The sequence below is a fragment of the Cylas formicarius genome, unplaced genomic scaffold (genome assembly GCF_029955315.1).
Source record: "Cylas formicarius isolate icCylForm1 unplaced genomic scaffold, icCylForm1.1 PGA_scaffold_5__7_contigs__length_24384050, whole genome shotgun sequence".
Lineage (NCBI taxonomy): Eukaryota > Metazoa > Arthropoda > Insecta > Coleoptera > Brentidae > Cylas > Cylas formicarius.
In genome coordinates, this window is record NW_026844341.1 from 20,651,030 (window position 1) to 20,677,076 (window position 26,047).

Genomic DNA, 26,047 nt, shown 5'->3' on the forward strand with positions numbered 1-26,047 from the left:
ACATAAGTGTTAGTAGATAAATACTGACATGTTCGCGTTGGGGTGGGGATTGCCCCCTCGCCGTTTCCTCCCTTCTTTTTGTCTTCATTAATTCGGCGAACTGTCAAACATCCAGGGTGAGCTATCCCTTGTTTTGAACCTATATCGATTTTTTTCCTATTTCGAGTACGGACTGATTTAGATATGAAAACAGGTATTTACAAATTCTCAGGGCAATTTGTTTAATTTCAAATATCTTCCTTCGCATTTTGGTTATAACATGAAAGTTATGCTTTTTCTATGCAGATAAATGAATTATCATTTTAAACATATATAACACAAAAAAATACTTTTTTTTTAAATAAACTCTATTTAAAGCAGGAGTGAATTTCATCCGTCAAAAGACTGTCAGTTAAAATGACATTTTTAAGCCAGAAAGTGAAATATTTGAATTTTACAGTTCTGGAACTCTAGGCACCAAAGATTTATATTTGAAGTTTTGTAGCCATCTCGCATAATTGGTTTTGGAAGAATTTGGTGGGTGTAATTCGCTTACATGTGTCCGGTGCATTCGATATACGTCAGTTCGGTCAAGTATTATTTTAATTTAGTTTTTTATTATTACTACTAATTTAATCATCTATAACTACATATTCCAAAATTATAAAAAAGTATCATATACCAAATTCTATTTTACACCTTCTAACTCAAAAAAAAATAGTTTTAGGCTTTGACAGGCATCTTAGCACACAATCAAAAAAGGAATATCTTAGGCAACTATGATTTAATCAGTTTTCAAAAGTTGTCCATACACTGAGAAGAGAAAATAACACTCGATCCAAAATTCATTTTTCCGAAGCTTACACCATACACAGAAACACGAAAATTTATTTACTAAATTAAATCGTTTTTTTTAAGTAATAAAAAAACAGGTCGTCATATTAAATTTTACATTTTATTCACGTTTAATCTCCGACCCAAACGAATTTTCCTTAAATCAAACCCAAGCTTCCACGAAATCCAACAATATGCAAGAAGAAGACCGTTTTCACTTTTTTTTTAAATACAAAAAAAACTCTTTTGAATTTACCAAGAAATTTACAATCTATGGAGCCTTTAAGGGGCTATGCGGGGGCGTACGGAGGGTGGAAAGGGGAAAGTTAATTCCTATTTTGAATTATCTCTATACAGGTACATGCGATTATATTTAATTTATTGAAAAAAAAAGAATAAATATAAGGCGAAAAATAAATACTTAACCGAAACCACATTTGGGTCGAGGACCTTCCTCGGCGCCTATGTACAAAGTGTCCGAATTTCGTGGTCGTCGCGGGACATGCTCGAAAATTTGGATAAACACTTTTCGGAAAATTTGAAAAGACGAGACATCAATGTTCAGTCGGCACAGAATTTGCGTTATTGAAGGAATTATAAAAGTTTTCAAATTCAAACTGTCTTAATAAATTGCATAAAAGTCTGACGTGAAAAATGTGTGTAAATTAATAAATACCGAACTAATAATTTAAATCAACGATCTTGGCTTCCGCATCTGGGTTGAAAAACAGTTTTCGTTTCATTAATATTTATAACTGGTTTTTAAAGTCCCGAATCGAGTCACCTTTTTTTTTAATTTCAATTAATTAATCGCTGGTTAATTAGCTAAAGAGGTAACACTTTTAGAATAATTAGTCCCTTGCTTCTTGCTCTGACAATTAAAAAAAATACATTTTCTTTCTCTCCTTTTCGACACACTCCGAAATAGCAATTGCGTCAACGGAATATCCCACGACGGCGACCAATTGCGGACGTTCGCCGGCTTCGAGCAGCGGGGGCGGTCGGTTTAGACGCCGCCCCGCGGCCTAAACCTAAAAACCTAACTTAAAACGGAAAACCCTTTTTTCCAATCAAACTGGAATTACTCGGATATGCGTTATCACATATATAAATAGTACCATACGCGGAAAGGGACACGGGCGGGGCAAAACCCCCGCCGCCGCCCCCGCATTGAGCAAATTCGACCGGCGGTGGCTTCTTGTGACGCCCCATAACCATCACGAGTAGAAGCAACTCCTCGACGCGCCGACTTTCACGGGCTTCTGCGGGTACCCGACGAACCCGACCACCTTCTTTTTCCCGTTCGCGAAAGGTTTCAGCTTGAAGCAGAGGAAGGCCGACATCAGACACGACACCACCATGACGGCGAGGAGCACCACCAGGGTGGCCGCGAATCCCGGTGTGGTCATACAAATCAGTCCGTTGGCAGATGCGAGTTCGTCTCCGGCCGGGAATACCATCGTAGGGGCCGCGGTGGTACCGTTTTGGTTCTCGTCTAGCGAAAAGGTCAGGTCGCCGGTCGACACCACCCTAATCACCCTGTTGACGCCCACTTCCTTCTCCGGATCGGTACCCACCGACCTTCTGATCCTCCTCTCGTCTCTGGGCAAGGCCGAGTGGAGGTACGACTCAATGGGAGGAAGCGGGGGGCCGTACCCGCCGTCGGGTACTCCGTGGGGTGACAGATCCACTATACCGGATCCGTAACCCAAAGGGCTGGTCCCGTCTGAGCACTGATCGGGGCACTGGTACCTGCAGATCTGGATGGTGCATTGGAAGTGAACCTCCATACTGTCCGGAAATTTAAACGCTTGGAAGTGTGCGTAGGAAAGTACGGACGCGCTCGCGCCGAAGTTTTTGATTTTCGTGAACCTGGACATTAGTTTAGGCCTGGTAACGCATCCTTTCTGGTCGACCAGCTGGATGGGTGCGCGTTTGCCGTCGTGCGCCATGCAATTGCGCACCAACATGTCGAACTTGGAGTCGTCGTCCTTGATCGCCAACACCATCGTCATCGTTTGACCGATTTTCACGAGACCCGAGACCTCCGAAGCCCACGGACCTTTGCCGACCTGGATCTGCATCCAGCAACCGACGTTATCGCCAGCGAAATCGGTGCGCACCACGTCCAGCATGTCAACGGGGAAGGGTCTAAACGTTACCGACTTCTCATACTGGTCGTGCCACGTGCAGCGCAACTTCCGAGCCTGATCCCACACCTCCTGCACCTGGGGGTCGTACTGTATGACGATGATGTTCTCGAAGTAGGTCCCCGAGCCTGACTCGGCACCGTATCCGTAGAGGCCGTTCTCCGTGTTACCGGATGTGCCGCAGGCGTGGATTCCGATTTCGAAGTGAGTGGACGTTCGGCCCAAACCGGCGGGCAAGTGGACGCAGTGGACGTTGCTGTAGTGGCCCTTGCTGAAGACGATGCCGTAGAAAGGCTTGTCGAAACCTGAAACTCCGCAGAATTTCATTAGCTTTTTTTTCAAAGAAACGTAAACAGGCTGATATAATACTTTTTACAAAACTTCCTCCTGTGCCGTTTTTGCTGAGTCGAACAGCTTGACCGAAACTGACTCGCATTTTACTCTTTTGCTTATATATTGTTTGAGGGGTAATATTGGCGACAGGTAAAGACCTTCAATCTTCCTCGAGACTAGTTGATATTTTTAAACTCCTGGCATCTCAAATGGAATTTTGTCTTTGACGGATCGAATCTGGTTTTAACGTCATATTTCTTTAGAACTTTTGATATGTGGTCAGTGATGTTTTGAATGTAAGGAGAGACCACAGTGGCAAGTGTAAGATGACTTTCGGCCTCATTGCCATTGGAAGGTTGTGGTGAAGTGTATTTGGTGATGGAACGCTTTAATATCTTTAATGTGAAAATTATTAGAGAGAAGAGCAGAGATAAGGTGTTTTAATTCTAGATTCAGTGACTCGGACTGAGATAGTTTTACGGCTCTGTAATCAACAGAGTTGATAACCGATTATTTTTGAGCTGGGTGGTGATGTGGCCACGCATTAAGGTATCAGTCTGTGCGCGCAGGTTTTCTGTAAACACAATGACCCAATCTTAGGTCTTATTTCCTATTGATAAGAATATCTATTATTTGTTTCTAACTCAATGGTAAAAAGTATGTTAGGGTTTAAAGGTCTACGAAAATCTACTAGGGATTCTATCATCGACGTAGCGTTTCCACAATTTTGGTTTTAGATGAAAGGTGTCGAGAGCTTTCTTCTCAAAGGCTTCTATAATATTGGCTATGACTGGTGTCAGTGGAGAACCCATAGCTGTTCCCTACGTTTGTTCTAAAATTTGACGGTTACAAGAAAAATATGTTCATGAAAAGCAATTTTCAATCAATTGGTTTGGCTCCAGATTCCCGGATTTTAATATATCTGAAATGATGTTGAGGGTTTCGGGAATTGGAACTTTGGTAAAGAGGGATTCCACGTCGAAACTAACTAAAATATCTTGTGTATCTAATGCAATGCTTTTTAATTGATCATTGAAGTGGAAGGAATTAAGTACGAACCTATCAGTAAGGAAGCTAGATATTTTGCTAGAGATTAGGTTGGAGAACCAATGCTTTTTATACCTAAGTGAATTCGAACCGCATATTCTAAATAAATGTTTGTAATGTTCTATTGATGTATTTGTGTTGTTTATTATATACACATCTTACATGATTGTCCTATATGTGTAACTTTATTGTAAGACATACACATCTTTTATTTCATCGATTTTAAAACATTTTAACGTTTTTTTTTTTGACGAAACATCTATTGTAATGGGTTTTGTGAATAAATGATCTATCTATCTAATGGTGCTGACAATATATCGAATGGGTAATCCTGGGTTGTGAATCCGTAGGGACGAGGAATTTTGGAGTGATGCGGGGTGACAGATTTTTTCACGGAGTCTAATAGAGAAGAAGCCTTAATAACAGATTTAAGGTTGCGTTCCATAGATAACGTAGGACCTTTTTTAAGTTGACGATATGATCCGTAAGAATATTTTCCTGATATTCATTTGCATTCAGGACCACCGTATCATTTCCTTTATCTACTTTAGGGTAATGCATTCAGGCTTTGCAATATTAGATTTAGGAGGTTTTCATTTTTTAAGGATTTTTGCAGTTTGAAATCGAATTTCATTAGCTGTTGGTAGTTTGTTTCGCATAGACTCGACATTTGAAATGATTTCCGCTTTCGAGATAATACGTTGGGCAAGGACGAAGTTCGAACCTTTTGAAAGAACTGATTTTTCTGTTTTCGAAAGTCGGTGCGATGATACATTTATTACAGTGTTTGGTAGTTGTAAAGAGTTTGATGGTTTTCCTAGTGTTAATGTTTGAAAGGGTATCGAACTCGGATGGGGACACGATGGAAGCAATTTCAAGGTGTAGAGTCATGTTCCGAAGAAGCCAACAGGATGACTGGCGAAACGTTAGCAAGTTCGACTTAGCAAAAACCGACGCAGAAGGAATCCAGAATTTTTGTAAACAGTATTGATTAGTTTTTCTTCGGTAGGGTAGCTAGAGGTCGGGAAATGACCCCCAAAGCAGTTTCCTAGATAAAAACTAAACAGCTGGAACTTTTGGTCGATACCAAGAAGATCGCTATAGGCTCTGTCTAATTAGCTCACCTACGTAAACTTTCATCAGATTCTTTTCGCACTTGACGTCCAGCGATATGATTTTGGGCATGTCGGGCACGGGGGCGGGCCATATCTCGTTCCCCGCCGTGTCGTACTTGTCCATCGCCTGTTTTGGCGGGGGCGGCGGCGGAGGCGGTCCCCCATACGAGTTCTTGTTCTCGTACGTCGGCTTGTTGTTCTTGTACGGCTTGTGGTTGTAGTGATTAGTGTTCCTTGAAATAAATCGAAATAAAACCGGCGTTATGCCGAACGTAAAGGGTTACCTAGATGGCGGCAAAGGGATGGGGTTGTTCCGCGGAGGTCCGTTGTACGCCATCTTCTTCGGCGGCTGCTGCTCCTGATCTTCGGACGTTTCTGCGTTGTGTTGCTCGGCGTTCGTCGTGTCCTTTTCGTTTTGCTCTTTGACCTCTTCGGACGGTATCGCTTCCACTACTTCGACCTCCTCGGCCAGCGTCGCCAACTGGAAAACGAAAGGGTTGCGATCGCTTTCGTCGAGCCGGAAACGGTAATGAAGCCTCGCGTGCTCGCACGATAGCGATACGTCATTATCTCTCGCCTAGAATATGCTAATGGACGGTCTTAACGCCGCCGGACCGTGTTGTTTCGAATGGTACTCGAGGAATTCGATAGATTCACTTTTGCTCGCGTTCAGGTTTAAGTATCTCAGCCGATCGTGGATTTTTTCAGCTACGCCCAGTAGTTCGCAGCTCCAAAAAAAGGAAGAATATTTTTTTTATTAAAATGACGGGCAACGCGATTTCTTTTGTCAGGGTTTAGAAATAGTCTATGTGGACTTTCAGGTTCTCCAAGGTCCTCTCGGACGATAAATGGATACTGCCGTAAAAATTCTGCGTCAAAACTTATTGACGAACTGACAGCGGCCATGTTGCTTGCTGTTCCATGTTTCGTAAGGTCGTTGGTCAGCGTTCCCACCAAAGGTCAAAAATTCCCTAAGCGGTCTTTGAAATTTCCCCTAATTGACTCCTTAGTACCTAGAAGATTTTTTATTTAAATACTCAAAATACAAGGTCACGGCTAGTTATTTAGTCCGAATCGAATGCAATAAAACTAGTTACTTGGGTTTTTAAATTCAATTTAATTAATTTTATCATTTTCCCAAGATATCTCGTTTACCTTGTCGCTGCTGAAATTTTTGTGTGCAACAAATTAATTTTGGGATGCTGAAATTATCTTTCACAATTTAATTAATTGAAGAAAGATAATTTATAGTTTAAGAACATTAAATATATTTTTATTTTTGGATTATGTAATTTTTTAAGAATTTACTCTAAATTATGATGTACAACGTATCAATAAAAAAACCTTGGAGCATTCCACTGTTCTAAAATACGGGAAAATTTTGGAAATTTTAAAAATTCACTTGTTTTTGAAGCTATGCTTAAACAGCTCTCTAGTAAACTCTTCTGCTGTGTTTGCACCTTTCCTTGTTACAAAACTCTTTTCTAAATAGATGGATAAATTAATAACAATTTTTTTAGGCTTAATTAACTTTCCCCAATATCCCAGAAGTTGCTTAAAATAAGGAAATTTCTCTAAAATAGGGAAATGTCTCTAGAGATGCCAACGCTGTCTATATTTAATGTGCGGATATGCCACCAGTAATACACGAAACATTTTCTATATTTCTTCTATAAATAATTTATTTACGAGTTAGATAGCATTGCATTTTTCATCTGTCCCATATAAAAAATATTTTCGTTGGGTAACTACTAACTAACCCAAAGTAGCATGTTTTTGCAAGCAGTTAATACTGCTGCATTACATGATCAATATAAAATCTATGCGAGACGTGCAGAAACTAACAAAAACTAATCAAAACTAACCAAAGTTAATCAAAACATCTCTTTCTCGCACAACATTCGTCTTTATCCGTGTCCTTATCAAATGTCATCATCTCTTTTTCGCTCAACATTCGTATTTACTAGATAATGAAGGTGAAACTGCCGAGAGAATGATTTTGAAATTGAAAAGACCAATAAAATTCCACTAAAATACCGCAGGACATCTATAGTAGGCTATCGTGCAAAACTATTGAATTTGAATCTCCCTTTCATCTCTTTCTCGCCCAACATTCGTCTGTACGTTTAAAACTGGGTGGAGAATGATTTAAAATCTATGCAAAAGTAGATACTGAATTTCAAAATTTCTTTTCAGTTTTTAAATAAAGTGGTCCAAAAATATAGACAAATCGTATAAGTAGGACCAAAACTAACGTTATTTGTAATATTTCATTTTCAAAAATTTCAATTAATTCAACTGATGTTTCCATAATGTCAACGTTCCAAGAGTTCTTTCTATCTTTCTATTCAAAACAAATTAAGAGCACGAATCGAAGTGAATTTTGAGCGTTGGACGTGATTAAACGAGATCAGTCGCGAACGCGTCGAGTTTTGCTCCGTTTTCCGAATCGAGGTGGCCGAGCAGGATATGTCCGAAGAAACAAATGCCAGCGGAGACGTCGCGTCATCTTGTTGTGTCACCGTTCTGGGCTTTGCGATCCGGGCCACCGCGACCGATATGAATGAAATCGCCGATTATGTCCGCGACCAGTGTTGCCGCGCGTTTTCAGACTACCGAAACGGTAGGGGGGTAAAAATTGTTGACATTAAAAAAATTACAGTTCGACGATGTGTCCCACTTTTCAAATTTGATAAATGGTAGAGACGTACCCGGTATTTTTGTTGCTGTTAGGTTTTTTTGAATATCATTTCTGAAATCGTTACAAAATTATTGTTTGGACTATTTAAAATTACACTTAAATTAATATTAGATAAGTGAAGTTTCATAAGCCCCTCGATATAAAAGTCGGTAATTAAAATTTGTGACAATATATTAATGCCATTCATAATTATTAATATTTTATTATTATAATAATATGACACATAACAATAATTTTGAAAACAATTCAATAAACCAAAAGGTATCCAAAACAGATATAAATTATGCAAAAACCAACAAAACTTTGAGTGTGAATTTTAAATTGGTCACTCCGAAAGTTACAGGCAACAAAAAACGAATTAACAATATTAAGCAATCTCAAATGTCAAATGTTTCTAAAGATTCAGCCAATCTGGGATGCACTGCACAGCAACGGGGGTTGTGCTATAATTAAAAATGCAATTATTTTTTTATAACCCCTCGGCCACCACTTATTGGCACTTATCAAATTCTGATTTTTTTGAGCACTTGAGTTTTCAAAATCCGATAGAAAATGCATCGACGAGAATAAAAAAAACAGATACAGTTTTGAAATGCAACTAAAAAAATAAGCAGACATTGTTAATTTGAAAGAAAGAAAGAAGATTTTTGAAAAAAAATTGCGAATAAACAACGAAGAGTGAATATTTATTGCTCCCTTGGCCAACCCTAAAGTAAGGATCAAAAATCATATCCACCACTGTATTCATTTACGTTTTTTATTATTTCATCCGAAGAGATAATTTTTTTAAATGGCCAACTTTATTAATAACGGCAAAAGTGCATATAAACTCCAATTAAATTTTTTTCCATATAAATTATTAATTGTTTCTAAAGCCACATTCTTTTCTTCAGGTTTTAACTCATATTTTTGTTTTGTATTTTTGATAAAGGTAATTCTACAACATTCTCGAAGATATATTGTAAATGTTTCCACTTCTCTACAGTATCTGAGATGGTAAGGTTTTTTCTTTGCAAAATGTCAAGAGCAACTGATATTGGTTTTAAAATGCTTAAATATTCTTATGCTTTGGTTTTTGTTTTCTTCGTTTTTTTAGCAGATTTTGAATAATATATCCCACTGAATGAAGTACACCCTGTACCCAATAAAACGATCCACTATCCGATCCCATAGGAGATACGATACTGTCCCTCCGATTTTGTAATTTTAAATTGAACACCTTGTGTATATTTCGACATTTTTGGAATCCCTTTTTAAAATAAAGGTCACTTTCTTAATTAAAAATTCCACAATTCCAGAAATTTTGCATAATTTATGAAGAAATTGAGGTTATGTGTTTTTTCTTTTAATATTTTGATTGAACCATATAAAATTGTGTTGTGACGCTGCTGATACAGGAATTGCAACGAAAATTTAACTACAGGCTAAGGAGATGATACACGACTCAATCAGTTGGAGTCTCAGCTTATACAGGGTGTCCCAAATAGGTGGTGTCGTTTTGACGAGTTCAATTAAGAAAATCTCGAGATTTTCAAATGGAACACACTATATTTTTATTCAGATATCAATTCTAGGACAAAAAATAAGGTAACTTTATAATTCATCTTATATATTTTTTTTAAATAGCAAAGAGATGATACTACTATATCGATAACAATACAGGGTGCCCATTAATATGTGAATATAAAAAAAAAACACACATAACCTCAATTTCTGCCTAAACTATGCAAAATTCGAATAGGAATTTCTTGAGAAAGTGACATTTGTTTTAAGCAAGGATTCCAAAAATGCCGAAATACACAGGGTGTTCCTTTTAAAATAACAAAGTTTAAATCTTCAGGAGAATCCAGGAAACTTTTGTACGAAACTTTTTTTCGTATCTCCTATTGGTTTCCAGACCGTACAGTTTTAGACCGTTTTATTTGGCACACGGTGTACATCTTTAAACAATCAGCAACGCTATTCCATCGCACATCACTTGGGAGGGCTTAAGCGTTGCCTCCTGCTTGAGTGAATTTCGCTCTAGCTGGATGGTTATCGTCTGGTACTTGTACGTCTTTGCACAGTAAATTTAAAGAATGGGGAGAGCAGCCATAGGTTATAATTCTTGAGCCCGTCTTTTCCATTAATTATCTGTCACAAAAGAGTTTACCTCGCAGATATATTGTGATTTACATGAAGAAATTATGTCACAAATTATTTCAGTCAAATATACAATTGAAAAAACAGGTCTCGACGGAAATGTTCTTGCAAAAAGCGCGTTCTGACGAATACTTAGTGTGTATATTGTACTATATTGTATATAGTGGCTTTAAAAATTAAAAAATCAAATGATTTTTTATTTTTTTTTAATAAAAATCAAAGTTTTCCCAACACTGCTCCACAGTACAAAACCAGGCGAGGAGGCTACTTCATATCTGCCTCACTTTAAAACACAGTCTGTGCCCTGTCACCGGAAGTCAGTCTTATTGGCGACGGGCAGTGGAAGAAAAATGGCCTCTCAAAATCGAAAGGTCGACCGATTAGGAGGGACCGGCGATCGGTATAAGTGTGTGTATGGGTCATCGGTGGCCGCGGGCCTTGAGCCGGTCAGGGCACCGTTAACCCAGTCCGGTCCTGCCTGCGGCGTAGCGATGTGACGTCAACTTACCCCATGATACGTCAGGCCGACGAGAAGTAGCACGTAAAATCGCATATCGCTCTTTTCTCGAGACGGCCCTGAAACGAGAAAATCATAATATTATTATAATTGACTTTTCAAACATATTTTAGCAAATAAGTGACTTTACAAAAAAATATAATCAACTCACTATCGAAATAAATACCAAAGTTCTCTGGAAAGTAACAATTTTTGACTTGCAATTTTTATGGACTGGTCATTAGTGTAATTATAGTGGTAATATTAGGTAATTTTAGAAAAACTTGGAGGTAAATAGAAATAGAAAAATTTGCTGTACTACGATGAGAGATGATACACTGGCAAAGTGCATAAAAAAATTAATAACGACATAAGTCCGAAGTCTGATGTGTCCAGGAGTACATTTTCTTTGGATCCCTTAACCAGAAAGTAAAAAGAAAGTATACTACAATACCGATCTGTATTCCCAATTTTAAAAAATATATAAATAAAATTTTAATACCAAAAGTAACATCGTCCAAAGCTAAAAATATATCTTTATAACAAATAAATAAATTTAAAAATATTATTTGTATCCTTAAGGTTACAGACTGTGTATCCATTTAGTTTTTAAATTAAAATAATATGATTTTCCTATAACTTAAATGCTTGACTAGCAAAATTAGCCTTTTTTGACGTGAGATTGAATCTTAGTTATATGAAGCTCCTTTTCGTATAGACCACAATCTTGCAAATTTCGTAAAGAAATTTTAAATAATGGAGGTTCAGTTCATATAAAATATTCAAAACAGCAGGATTTTAAAATATTTTATCATAAAAGTCGCCAAAGGTAGACCAATTCGTTCGTAAACCGCATACCATTTTTCCACTTGGCTCTTTACGCCATAAACCGCACATAAATAAAGTCCGCGCTCATATAATCCAGCGCGATAATAATAATAATAATAATTACGGCGTAAATGAAAAGTGCTAAAGTCCGCTGTGGTTAATTATTGCGCCAATTAATTATACGCAATTAATAGTTAGCGCGGCCGTCTCGAGACCTCGCAGTTTGGACGATATTCCGCGCAAAAAGAGGCGCAAGCCTAATGAAGCACGTCATCGGATCATTACGCCTCATTAGATTCAAATTAAACGCTTCGCGCACAGGAGCTGCGCCTATTTTGACGCACTTTACGTGTCTGGATGTCGCCACACGGACCCTGTTTATTCTGTAATAATTAGGTTACTTTGTAATAGCACGCACAAATCTTATCATTCTGAGTTTCTGGAGTACACAAGGTTTTCACGCATTTTTGTATTATTTGGTTATCTTACGTAGTCAGCACCTGTTTACACTGACATACTATGTAAAAACGTAGCCCGTTTCAGCATTAAAGGGCATTGTATGACTTGAATTTTTACTATCCACTGTCAACGCGTAATTATACTGTAATACTAATTAATGTACTAGCTTCATCGCGCTTTATTTAGACTGTAATATTATGTTCTGAGCAAAGCGCCTCTACAATGTAAATTAATTTACAGTGTAAATAACATTGCATGTAAATTACATTACAATTACATTGCAATGTAATGTAATTTTTAATATTCTTTAATTTAAAATACATTACATTTTATACATTAATTCGTTTTCTCGAAGTGTCATAGATTTGCAAATAACATAAGCCGCTCGAGTGAGCACCTAATTACGCTGTAATACTGAATACGCTTGAATTGAAGCTAGCATGTAATAAAATTATAGGATTTTTACATAAGTCGCTTTCTTTATCTACAAGGTTACATCACGTACTGTGGAAAATCCGATATCAATTTTATATAAAAAATCTCGTCAGCCATTGTTAAAGCGGAGATTATTTATTTGGTTATTGTAATACAGGCGCGTCAGCGACCCACACGCCCTCTCGTAGCCCCAAAACGAATCGTCAACAATGTCGGTGACACCGATACTCAAAAGCCAAACATTGTAATGAGCTTCTTTAAGTAATCACTTCCATATACAGAAGAAAAAGGCCCGCCCGCTGTTTACCGTCTATCGCTAAACGGCGGACTATCGAACGGCGGATACGTTCCGGTTAGGTCGTCTTTTCAAGTGTCACTCGACGAAATATGAATGAATATGGATGACCGGCAGTCGATAGTTGCCACGCTAAATGTGTCAATGGGTCGGACCCTCCGGTTTGCGTAACCAATGAGCAAAAGTTTTATATCTGTGTCCGATGAACTTCGGTCGTAGAATTGATCTTTACGGTAATTAAAGATACAATCCAACATAAACATGACTTGCCTTGCGAGATAATAAAACGTATTTTTCTATTCCCTACCCTAAAATAATCAATTATACAGCGAATCAAAAGCATGAATAATAGACAATGAAATTGTCGCCAATATGAGAATCAGTCATCCGAGACGATATCCATGTCCTTCATTTAGCTCCGCCCCCTCAAACAAAATGTAATGTAGTCTTTATGAAATAAATACTACTTGTTTTTAATACATTTAATAGTACTATCCAAACATTACACGGCGAAGAGTTGTACTGTTACATTCAAAGCTTTTTAATAAATGAATGACCCAAGCCTAACTTTGTCCTTTCGTGGGCCTCTAAAAGTAATATAAAACTAATAGTTTGATGGTATCCTGCTGTTAGGTCCAACGTAGTAAAATATTTGCAGTTTGATAGATTGTCTATGATTTCCTCAATAATCGGCATAGCTATTGTTTGTTTTTTTTTTATATTTTGTTTATTTGTCGAAAGTCAACAACTAGCCTTTTCTGACCATCGCTTTTATTGATTAAAAAGGAGGGGCTCGAATACGGTGAAGTGCTTTTACATATTATTTTTGCTTCCAGTAATTCCTTTACAGTGCCTCAATTTTTTTTTTATCTGTCTCGGCTACTCTGTATGGGCGATGTTTAACTATTTTCGAGCAAGTCACTTCAATTTTCATTCTAACAGCTGTTGCCTTTTTTAATGTTTTTAGAGAGGTAAAGAAACATTCCTTCTGATTGTCTAACATGGAATGGAGGTCCATTTTTTCTGCGCTTATCGTTATATCTTTTGCGAAGTCCTTTTTATATTCAAATCTTTTGCTGTAACGAATTTTTCTATGTTAGATGTGTTTCCCAAAAAAGACTGGTAATTTGATTTTTTTATCTAGATTTTTGATTTTTACTCCAAAACGTATAGTAGCCTCTTGTTGTTGGTTGTTTTAAAAAAAATATTTTGTTAAATTTATTTTGGGAATTATTAAACATAATTCTCTTAACAGATTCGAATTTATCAGTTATATTTTGATATTGGAATATTCGTCTGTGGATTTTGCGAATCTTTATCATATCATATGCCCTGTATATTTACAAAAATTGCAAATTTTATACGGATGTCTACATATTTGCCTGAGATGACCCTCTAACCGACAACAATTACATTTTTTTACATTTTTTCTCGATTTTTGTACGTGTTTGTACTGGCAATAAACTTTGTTTGTACACCTGAGGGGCCTGGTATATTGGTTTGAAAATTGGCTGCATGATGGTATTTATTTTTAAGATAGGCCGCTAGTATGTTAGGATCTTTAATACCCGAAGCTTCCACTGCTAATCTAATATTATTGTCATTTATCGCTCCAATTATTAAAGATACTTTGTCACTGTCTGAAAAGTTCACGTGAAGGTTCTTAATTCTAGCCAAATGGTCAAAATGAAACTGATATAATGAGCATCCCATTGTTGGTTTATGATTGCCGATATCCATAAATATATTATATGTGTTTCTAACTCCTTGAAATGTTTTTAACGAGATAGTTCCCAAGAAAATTGAGACCACCATAATTCATTCTCCACAAAACTTGTATACTTGTATCGTTCGACGAATAGATATTTGCATTATCTTCAATGACTTCTATCCACTGATTAATCTGAGCGTTTATTGAATCGAACTCTAGTATAAAACTTACATTTTCAATGTTCTTCAAGTTATTGCAGTGGTTTGAAACAGACGAAGAAAGGGTACTCACCGCGTTGACAGGAGACGTATAGCTTCTTATTTGGTTTCATTTGAAAGTCCGCCACTTCTGATGTAGTCTTTATGAAATAAATACTACTTGTTTTTAATACATTTAATAGTTCGATCTAAACATTACATGCACGGCGAAGAAGACTTCTACTGTTACATTCAAGGCTTTTTAATAACTCAATGACCCAAGCCTAACTTTATCCTTTCGTGGGCCTCTAAAAGTAATATAAAACTAATAGTTGTTACAATATGGGAACACGGGGTTGAGTGGCCAATAAAGGACGCGGACGGTATCGTTCTGTGCGATACTTTTGATTCGATACCAAGTATATATAGCATCGAATCAATCTTGCGATACTTATTCGGTATCGAAACAAAAGTAGTTGGTATCAAATCGAATCAGCCTCACCATTAAAACAAAAAACCGAACGCATCAGACAAACATAATCTCCATCTGATCTATGGTGACGCGTTATCTCCTCCAAAATATCCTCGTACTAAAAAACACATTTTATTTTTACACGCATTTTGTGGCTGTGACACGACTTCTGCGCTAGTTAAAAAAGGAAAAAAAACTGTTACTAAAGCATTGGTGAAAATTCCCGATTTAGATAAACTGGTGGATGTATTTCAACAAGAAAACTGCCCGAAACAAACATTATTTGAAAATGGAGTGCGCATCTTGTTGGCATTATATAATGCTTCAAAATCTGAGGACAACATTGAGCATATCCGCTACACGCAACTCATCAAATTAACGAAACTAAATTGTCAATTGTACAATTGAAACAATTGTACAAATTGTACAATTCTCAACACTTCCACCAACAAGTGTAGCAGCTCATCAACATATAAATCGTGTCTACTACCAGATTCAAACGTGGTTAGGGAAGGACCTAGGACCTCAAGAATGGGACTGCATGATTGAAAATGAAATCCTGGAGCCCATAAGAACGTTATTACCGAACTGCTAAACTTAATATTTTGCAATTGCAAAAATGGTTGTGGTTCCCGCTGTGGATGCAGAAAATCAGGGCTACAATGTTCTTTAGCTTGTGGCCAGTGCAACGGACAAGCTTGCCTCAACTCTTCACTATATCCAAGTAATCCCGATGAAGAAAGCACATATGATCCGGAAATTCTGGAAGGTTTGGAGATGAATATGACCGATAATGAGGATGATGACAATGAATTGAAGATTTTTGAGCGACAACAAGAAGAAGACGACGAAGAAAAAGAAGAAGATAATTAGCTTCCATTTACAATTTTATTACAATTAAAATCAACGAAGATACTTTTAATATTTAAATTCACATTTTAATAAATGTATAATATGCCATATTTAATGATAAATAAAGATATTTGTAAATGTCTATTCTTAATGTCAAAATAAATAAGAACTAAAAGTTCAGATTTTCACGAAATTATATATTATGACATGACAATTGTTTCGACAACACCGTGTCTTTATCAAAACAATTGTCATGTCATAATATATAATTTCGTGAAAATCTGAACTTTTAGTTCTTATTTATTTTGATAAATGGATTTTCATCAAGTAAAAGCCACCTCAGTTCAATCTCTTAATGTCATTTTAATTTAAAATATAATTAAAATATATAATCCAGAATTAATAATATGCTATACTTAAATAGTTAAATATGAATAATTATATATAAATAATCAAGTTACTTATTTTAATTAAATATAAATAATTAATAATTAGTACATAAATAATGGGCAGTTTAATAATTATAATTTTCAAATTTGCTGCGCACTCTTCGCGCTCTACCCCAAAAACGGTTGGTCGTATGAAAAAAAAGTTTAAACAAACGTTGTAGAGAATTTTATAGCCTACAAATTTTAAAATAAGCGCAAATCTCATTAAGCAATTGGAAGCCAGATATTCGCGAAAAACCGATTTTTGTGACCTTTGACGTTGAATATCTTAAGACGCGCACACGATAGCGTTTGTGACTTTTGAGACAACGTTTAGAATGACAAAACAAAGGGTGATACCAATTTATAGCTCATTATCTTTCATTCCGAGGTGAAACCCCTAATATGAATGGGCTATCGATATTTTAATGGTATCGGAACATCGGTATGTGCGAATGACGCGACGCACGTCGCCAAGATGATAAAAGGGTGCCGACGGGAATAAGCAGGTACAGAGTAAAACGCGAGCCAATCTCAGTCAAGCTCTGAAGAACCCAACCGGATGATTGGCGAAACGTTAGCAAGTTCGACGCGGGAGGAATCCACAGAAGTTTCGTAAAAACTATTAAATACATTATTTTTCCGAAATAACCGAGGAGTTTAATATTTCGAGCGTGCGAAAATCTGGGCGACCGCCGGAGAGAGGGACGCAAAAAACGAAATAAATAAATACGAGGAGCGCGATGACGATCCGAATGTGCCTTTGGTTCGCCGAGAGTGCCGCTGACCCTAATACGGCACGAAAACCGACAAAATTCGATAATTAACCCAACGGAAACGGTGTCGTTTGTCGGCCATCTGCGCGTCTTATTAGCCGGTCGTTAATTATTTCAAAGCAAACGAAATTAAGAGGCGACGCGTAGTCTGCCGTGCCCGTGTCCTCAATCGGTCATTGGGTCACTCGCGATACATCTCTCCGTAGCCGCGCCGCCATAAAAATAAACGATAAAATAATCGGTCATTGTTGAGTAAGCCGGTTTCACTTCGGGGCGTGTCCGTACGCGTCGCCGTGTCAAATTTTTAACCTGCCTGAAAAATTGGTTAAACTACTCCCAAGTAAAATTTGGAATAGCAAAATCGCTCATTTTAGTGGAGTAAAAAAGCTTACAGAAGTCGCTTCCTTTTTGAAAAAGAAATTAATCGACTTAAAACCACATGATAGTTTATTGTACAGGGTGGTCCAAATTTGAGGGGCCCCTACGGCTTTAAGCGTTCGCAGCATAGTTAGCCCAAAACTAATGTGCATGCAAGGCGTTTTTGAGCTACACGGTGATCCTCAAAAATGTGCGATTTTAAAGGGCCTCTATAAATTTTTTAATTGTAAGAACAGAGTTTTGGGAAAAACATTTTTTAAGCGGGAATCTCTCTACTTTACCCGTTTTGTCTTAGAACCTTTAATTCCTGAGATATCACACAAAGTTATATTTCTTTAAATGGGATAACCCTCCCCCCTCCTTTTTCTAAAAAATCAGTTTTCTAATAAAATTTCCTGTAAAACGATGTGCCATACACCTATTTTTATTAAATAGTTTACAACGTATTTGCAATTTTTGATATTCACCATAGTAGGCGCTGTGCTAAATGTTATTGTTTTTTTTTTCATACAAAATCAAGTTGGCTGCGACACGAGCGGGCACAGCACCCTCGCACTCTAACTTGTAGTTTACAATAATTACGGAAATAAAATTATTAAAAACAATTTTTTTTATTTAACATTTTACATCTAACAAGCATCTTTAATTCTAAAACAAATGCTCAAATTGACGGCCGTTTCCTTGTAAACATGTCCTACATCTTCTCCTGGCGCTATTTACGACGTGCCTCTTCCAATTCCCTTCGAGAAGTCGCAAGGGGTCAGGTGTGGAGACCTGGGGAGCCAATATATAGGACCTTTATTTACGATTCAGTTATCGGCAAACACATTATTTAGCAAATTAGTAATGTCTCGTGCATGGCGAGGAGGTGCACCGTCATGTTGAAAGTATAGATCATTATTTTGCCAAAGTGGCAAATTGTCGATAAACGGAATTACCTGCTCAATAATTCGTCCTTTGTAGATGCCTACCCATACCTCAAAACTGAACCTCCCCTGATTCGCTTGATCCACAATAACATGGGGATTTTGCTGTTTACAGTAATAGCAGTTATACCTGGTGAACGTTCCGTCAATATTCTTGTAGATGACGTTTTAACTTCAAAAATATTTTTGAACTAGGTTGCCATCTTTCCGGATATCTCTGGAAATATAGATTTAACGCCCCCTGTCGATTTTCATTACTTTCAATATAACATTTTATCATGTCGTACTTCCAAAGTTTTCATAGCTTGACACTTGGGATAGTATATCATGGCAATTGTTTTTATCTGATCATAACTTAATAAAAATAGGTGTATGGCATATCGTTTGACAGGAAAGTTTAGTAGAAAACTATTCCATTTGTGAAATACATACAAAGAATGTGTTAACATAATTCGATGATACATATTCTTTTCAAAATCATTTAGAAATCTTCATCCAAAGATTGTTCGTTGCTACAGAATTTGCAATTACATTCTTCGTAGCATTTTAAGCGTTGCGCCTTTACATTTACAGGTTGCATCGGACATCGCAAAATCAGAATGTTTCTGATTTTATGTGGCACAGGATCTCGTGTCGAAAATATTGGTGTCCAAGTATTGTTCTCATTTGTCCTTCTATATTTAGTTGGGTTATACCAAATACCAAATTTTCAGTTGATATATGCATCTAAAATAATTTTAAAAAATCATTATGTTATTGTGTTAAGTTGTTGGCAGTTCCAGCGCAGATCTGTTTGAGTTTGTTGTTAACTCTATCCTCACATCACCAAAAACTGCCAATTATACAATTTTGAAACAATGTATCGCCAAAATATTTTTTAGAAGTGTTTCTCTCCAGCTATGTTCCGAATTGATAAGAAATATTTATCTTTCAAATGTCCCAATGTTCCATAACGAATTAATGATGCAAAAGCAAAAATAAAAACAGACTAACACAGACCTAACTAGAATGTTGGTATTATGCTCTCTCTCACCAGGGCATGGAGATTAATCCGCGTATCTGCCTTTTCTTGGTTACTCCTCCTCCTATTCTCGGTAGACACTTTATATTCAGTTATGTCAGATGATTCACCACGTGTTAGTACTCAGTAGTGTTGTCCAATATTTCCCTGGTTGATCTGTCTAAGAGTGGTCCAAGCAAACTATATCGGGTTAAAGACAAATAAAACAGACCTTCAAGACCCTGGCATTCTCAAGCTGTATCACAAGACTTCCTTCTTTATGTTGCTGGTTACGTTTGTGAATAAAAATGCTAGCCTCTTAACAATGACCGTTCTCGGTATCACTCGGTACACAACTCAACTTTATTTCAAAATGGTCTATACTATTGGTCGATAAAGTCATACCAGCAGTTAAGGTTGAACCCAGAGGGAAATTTTGACAAGAGGTGATCCTATAGCTACATTTTAATGATATGCATATTACAATAATCTTTTTGTATAACTTTAGAAACATGAGTCTTGAACCTTAATTTATTATCAAAAATGACACCCCGGTTGTGGCATTCGGAAACAACAGACAACAACATCAATCAATCAATCTGATTGTTTTGAGTTTAAATCCATAACAAAAGAGTTTCGCACAGAAAAGTGAGTCAAAAGCCTTACTATAGTTCAGTAATAATAAAACTGTCGATTCTCCTTTATCGGCAACTAGTAGAACATCATCGAGAACTTTTAACAGTGAATTCAACCTGAAAGTTTCTATTTGAAATTACCAAAGGTTGACAAACCCTACTGTTGGATTTATAAAATGTAACTATATTTTTGCATCTTCATGACATTAGATTTTGACTAGCCCGTTTTTATTTCATTGTTTTAATGCTACGAACTAGAATATTGCCTATCACTAGCACTAATGTCTTGACTTGTCTTGTCTTGTCAAAATATCATTTATTGCCTAAAGTTGCATGAGTTCTGATGTTATACTTCGTGTCAATTACATTACAAAGTGTTGAATGTACTGCCTACATTCTGGAAAAAGTTATATGAGTTTATAATATGGTAAGACCACTCTATAATGCAAGTTATGTGGACAGCTTGTACATATTTTATGTCTACTTAAGAACCGATATGAAAAGTAGGCAATATTTATGAGTAGGAAAGAAATATTGTTAATAGCTAGAAACCTACCTTGGCTGGCCCTCAGAGAACCTCGATATTCAGAGAAAATAAAAACTACAAGCAAGTTTTCCGCACACCCTGTACATGTCAACAAACTCGATAGAACGCCGGCGATCAAAGTATTTATTATTTATTAATAAGCCGACTGGCGAGTTCTTTTTTTTTTTTCACGTCCCAACGAGCAAATAGATTAAGAAATTCGGACGATGCAGATGCGAAGAATAGATTACAAGCAGGCGTTTGGTACCCGAAAAAAAAACACCTTTCACTCAAGCGCCTACATTCTGTTTAACCGCGGTCGTTTTTTGTTCGAGCCCGTAAGAGGTTTTTTTTCTTATAGGAAGACCCGTGACTCGTCTTTACGAGCTGAGAAAGCCGCGAGGGCATTTAACCTATTGTCAACATAAATTCTACCGTTCAACATAACCTAACACAACCTTTAGACACAAAATTATAGTAAACCATTTATAAAGCTAATCGGGAACGCTGTCTGAGTCAGTTATGACCTTTTCGAAAGCACTGGGACTTTTAAAAATGCGAAAATTCGTTTGCAACTCATAAAAACCATTTATAATTTATAAAATCATAGCTTGGTTATTAAAATCTTCATACAATAATAACTTTTATATAAAGAATTAATTATTTATACAAATAACCTTTTCTGAACTGATAAAAAATAAAAACATATTGACAAAGCACAACACGCAATCCAAAATCGCTTTTCGAATTTAAGAAAAAAAGCTATTTGGTCCCGTTTGTCCAAAACCATTGTGCACTTGGTGCCCATTCCCCACCACTGTTTGCCACGTTTGTATAAACGGTTTTAGGAAAGTTGGCAAACACAGACAAATTGAAATTGAATTTTAACAATATTTTACTGTTACCGTTTTGAAAAAAATATTATAAACGGTTTGTGTGGTGGTATAAGTGGTTTATTCGGCCTTAATGGACCAGTTAAGTAACACGCGTGTCCCGGAGAAGAGCGATTCGAAGAACGAAAAAACATCTTGCCGGGCAGCACTTCTTCCTCGCCTTCCTATGACACTGATAAGACTGGTCGTACCGTTGCCCCGGATTAGAAAAATCTACCGTATGTTGCAGCGACGCGGTGCAGTATCGTGGTTTTTTGTCATCGTGCCGCCACCGGTCGTGATAAATGGACTAGTTTGAGAGCATCTAATGAACGCATTATTAGAATAATAGGAATGTTTGAAATGTAATGGTTTTCCAATCATATTTGTTCCTATTTGGGACACATGCGTTCGGATTGGATTGCCGCATTGCCGTTGCGTGTTTCGGCAATCTAGTCGATATCAGACTGTGCTTTTATGTTCGTATCATATTATAAACGGTTATATAAGTGGTTGCCATCAAAATTTTATATTTTTATGAATCCGGACGGTTCTGAACACGTCATGACCGACTCAAACGAAGTTCTAGATGAGTTGTATAAATGGTTTTCGGGAATTATCCACATAAACGGCCTGTTTTGATTGAATTATTTCCAATAAAAACAATTTTTAGCGAAATTTGTTGCATACCGAAGCGAATGGATCATAAAGGTACCAAGACGCAATGCCATTTTCCAAATTTGGCTTCACTGATGCTGGTGTTTACTTATAACAATGGGGCGATAGTATCCGAATTATAGTCTGTCTCAGTCTTCATCGTGTGGGCTTCCGGCGGACCCTGCTCATTAAAACTTTAACGATGTTATTATGCCATGACCAGAACTATTGTCATGTGTTGTGATTAACTTTGCCTATTGTTTATTACTCCAAAAACGCAGTTCCTTAGAAAACACCCTGGCGAGCAGCACAAAGTAACAATTTATTACGTTATTTCATTACATTTCTACATAGTATCATTATTAATATACAAAATGTTAAATATGATAATGATAAAGTATCAGACACTTAAAAGATAGTCACTATCGCGGCTGTCGTCACCTAGTTGTTATGATTACACGTTTTTCACAGTTAGACCAGCTTTGTACTGATATTTTAGGTAACTCTTGCAGAATTACGTTTATGGCACTGTCACTGAATTTGGGTGCAAGATTTCATATCTTAAAAAAGACAAATCGAAAAACTATTTACAAGACGCGGAAATACAAGAAGAAGAATGCTGTTAATCGACAGGCACAACTTACCTGTAAGATAAATAAAGTACCTATTGTTATTGAGTAAAACCATTAACAAAAAACTTATTCTTCCTTCAGTGACAAGGCAGGGGTGGGCCAGGAATATATCTTTCTTTCTCATATATTTCTCGAGTGTTGACCATTTGTGGCAGTGTTGAATAATCATTTTTACTGTGAGTTCCGAAAAAGTTATTTTACGTAAATATAAGAACGTCGCGTCGAAGTCATTTGTCGCTTGATGCAAAACAGGTTGTGAAAAATGTGTATGAAACTTTTATCAGTAGAACCCTTAAGAGATATTATTAATAGTGGGGATTGAAGAAAAGGAACCAACGTAGTTATTTTCAACCATCGCATGTTAAACCCCATAGAGCATTTGTGGATCCAAGTAAAATCAAAGATCAGCGCAGAAAATGTTACTTATACTTCAAGTCCCAGTGTTATAAATTTCATAAAAAAAGTACCAATTGAGAGTTGGAAAAATTCAATATAGCGCATTATAAAAATTGAGAACTCTTACATTTCTATAAAAAACACCTTTAATACCTATCGGATCCGAGTTTTGTTGCCGTCGACAGGTAACTTCCATAATTGCGTCCAAAAGCCAGCACGATGCAGATTGAGACAGTCTATACCAACCGCGTTGTCTAGTTTTGGATTTCTATGGTTTCAGGTGGTTCATGAAAGACGTAATTAAATGGTTATTATAAGTGTTGGCAACGAATTTTCGTATAAAAGTTGTGTGAAGATTGCTATAAATGGTTTTTTAGAAGAAGTTTTATAAGAAGAAACTTCCACGGGAAAGGAAATTTGTATATAGTAAATTTACGAGCATTGGAGATAATCAAGCGGACATCTCGGCGTCTACGCTGGTTATTCGATTTCGGTACGCGTTCTGCATCGATAAATATATCAATTTGGCGTTTAGAGACCGGCGTGGTACGACCCATATAAATTACGTGCGAGAAAAATGCTGCTGGTCGAGTATGTACTACAATTTTTACCGTTGCCTTAACGTTAATCCTTATACGGTGTGGTTGTAGGCCTGTTTGACTGACATATTAGACGGTACTCCGCAAATATGATGTTAATTGCCAACGCAAACGGCTTATTAATGTGACCGCTGCCGCGCGGTACCCGAAACTGCGAATTGCGGTACTTTGATTTCGGCCGGTACACCCCTGGGAACACGAATGGAGCGGACGATGTGTACTCGAAGGTTTAAATTAAAAAAAACGGTACCACTTGTAAGCGAGGGTACTACCCCAGCGACTTACCAATTATACAAAGGATGAGCGTCGATTTTTAGCTAATAAAAATATAGTACCTTTCCGCGGACTGGTACCACTTACCTGCAGAAAAAATATTCCAAGGAGGCGGTGGTCACGGGGTATTAGAAACCAAGAGTACTCCTTCGATCGAGATTCCCGAATATCCCATAAACGAAAAAAAATACACCGTCGGTACCAGGCGCGTTCGCGGCGATTTTCACCCGTTCACCCGGACGAGAAAAAAAACACCGCACCAAAAGCCCTCTCGATGTGAAAAAAAAAAGATGTAGCTCGGACAACCACCGCGGCCGGTGATGGGCAATTTAAGAATGGAAATCACCTGCAAGAAGAACAAGAAGAAAAGAACCTGTGCGAAAACCGGCGTGCCGCCGAGACCGTGTGACGTATAGTAGGACGCGGCGTTGCCGCGTCGCTCCGACTTTCCCCGCACGTGGGGAGTTCCGGGTTACATGGCGACCGGAAAACGTGGCACGAGTCGTTGGGTGTTGCCAGCTCCGGGTTAAGTTTTAGTAAAACTTAAGCCACCGGAAGACGATTTGAAGTATATGAGGGCGAGGTGGTCTGGTCGACGTGGCAACGCGGCGGGCGATTTCGGAAAGAAAATCATCAGTGAGAGAGTCGATTCACCAAAGTAATACGCCGACGAGGTTGTTCATACTGACCCAGACAAGCGATCGGGCCTACTATGTCTTGTGGGTCTAATTGTGGTGCCATTTCGAATCGTATTCCAGACGTTTCGGACATTTAAAAATGCCGTCCTTTGGAGTTGACCAGATTTCGACGAAGGAGGTGAGGTTATTCGTCCTGGTGGAGGTCTTTGTAGGTTCCAAAGCCTGAGGAAGAAGTCGAGTGGAGGTGGGCGCATAGTAGGCCCGATAAAGTACAGTTATATCATCCTTGCTCATCATATGGAGCTATTTTGCGCCAAAAAGTAGGTAAATAATGCGAAACATCTCCGCACCTGCGGTGGAAAAAGCGGCAGCCTTGAAGGACTCGATTCGACTCTCTTTTGTTTGACATTTTTGACTTTTCGACAGACGAAAGATCAATTAGAGATTCGGTAGGACTGAAGCACTTATTTATCTTTAAAAATGTGAGAAACTTAAGGGTCTGATTGCTTATTAAAAAAAAAAAGGATACATACTCTATTGGGTCCAAAGTTAATCATTAGAGAGGCATGGCGTTTTAAGTATGGGAGAAATAATAGAAATAGAACAATAAAATTTTTAGGAAGATCACTATTACCCCTATCATTCTTCCTAACTAAATTTAAAGACTAACTTTCGCAACGATTTGGGAAAAATAAATTTTAATAAAATTTTAATAAAAGTTAAGAAAAACGTGCAGAAAGCAAAAGAAATGGAAACACTTCCATAACTTTTTATGTTTCTATCTCCTTTGTTATATTTGGAACGTGATATTTTCATAATGCTTTCCTTTTGGCCCAAGATATATATAATGAGCCACCCATCTTGTACTTGTAAGTATAAAAAAAAGTTCCATTTACAATTTTTCCCATAATCAAGTGACCCGGTAAATAGTATTTATGATGGTCACAGCCTCCTGGATACAATTTTCAAAAATTAAATAAAAATTAAGAAAAAATCCAAACAAATATAATTTGTGCCATTTAAAATTCGTTTTCGCTCAAACCGGAAGTGCTGACTACATATTGTCAAAAAATTGCCTATATTTGATTTAAATTGTATTTATTTTTCTCAATTGTTTTCGAGAAAGCGTCTGCAGAAGAAAGTATGGCGACACTGCGAGGGGTAATAATTGTTTGACGAGTGACATTGTTTTTCTTGCGAACTGGTGCGAAATACGCATGGGCCAGTTCTAGTTCCGCCACGACTCATTACGATTCGCTATATCT

At 37.3% G+C, this 26,047-nt stretch overlaps 1 protein-coding gene across 1 annotated transcript; it reads right to left on the minus strand.

Moving 5' to 3' along the window:
- Positions 1-879: 879 nt before the first annotated feature.
- Positions 880-24,512, minus strand: LOC132702382 (uncharacterized). Its single transcript, XM_060670969.1, has 5 exons — positions 24,232-24,512; positions 10,810-10,877; positions 5,743-5,939; positions 5,468-5,691; positions 880-3,268 (listed from the first exon to the last, which is right to left on the minus strand). Exons 2-5 carry the CDS (start codon positions 10,852-10,854, stop codon positions 2,031-2,033), a joined length of 1,704 nt encoding a protein of 567 aa, XP_060526952.1. The 5' UTR covers positions 10,855-10,877; positions 24,232-24,512; the 3' UTR covers positions 880-2,030.
- Positions 24,513-26,047: the final 1,535 nt, after the last annotated feature.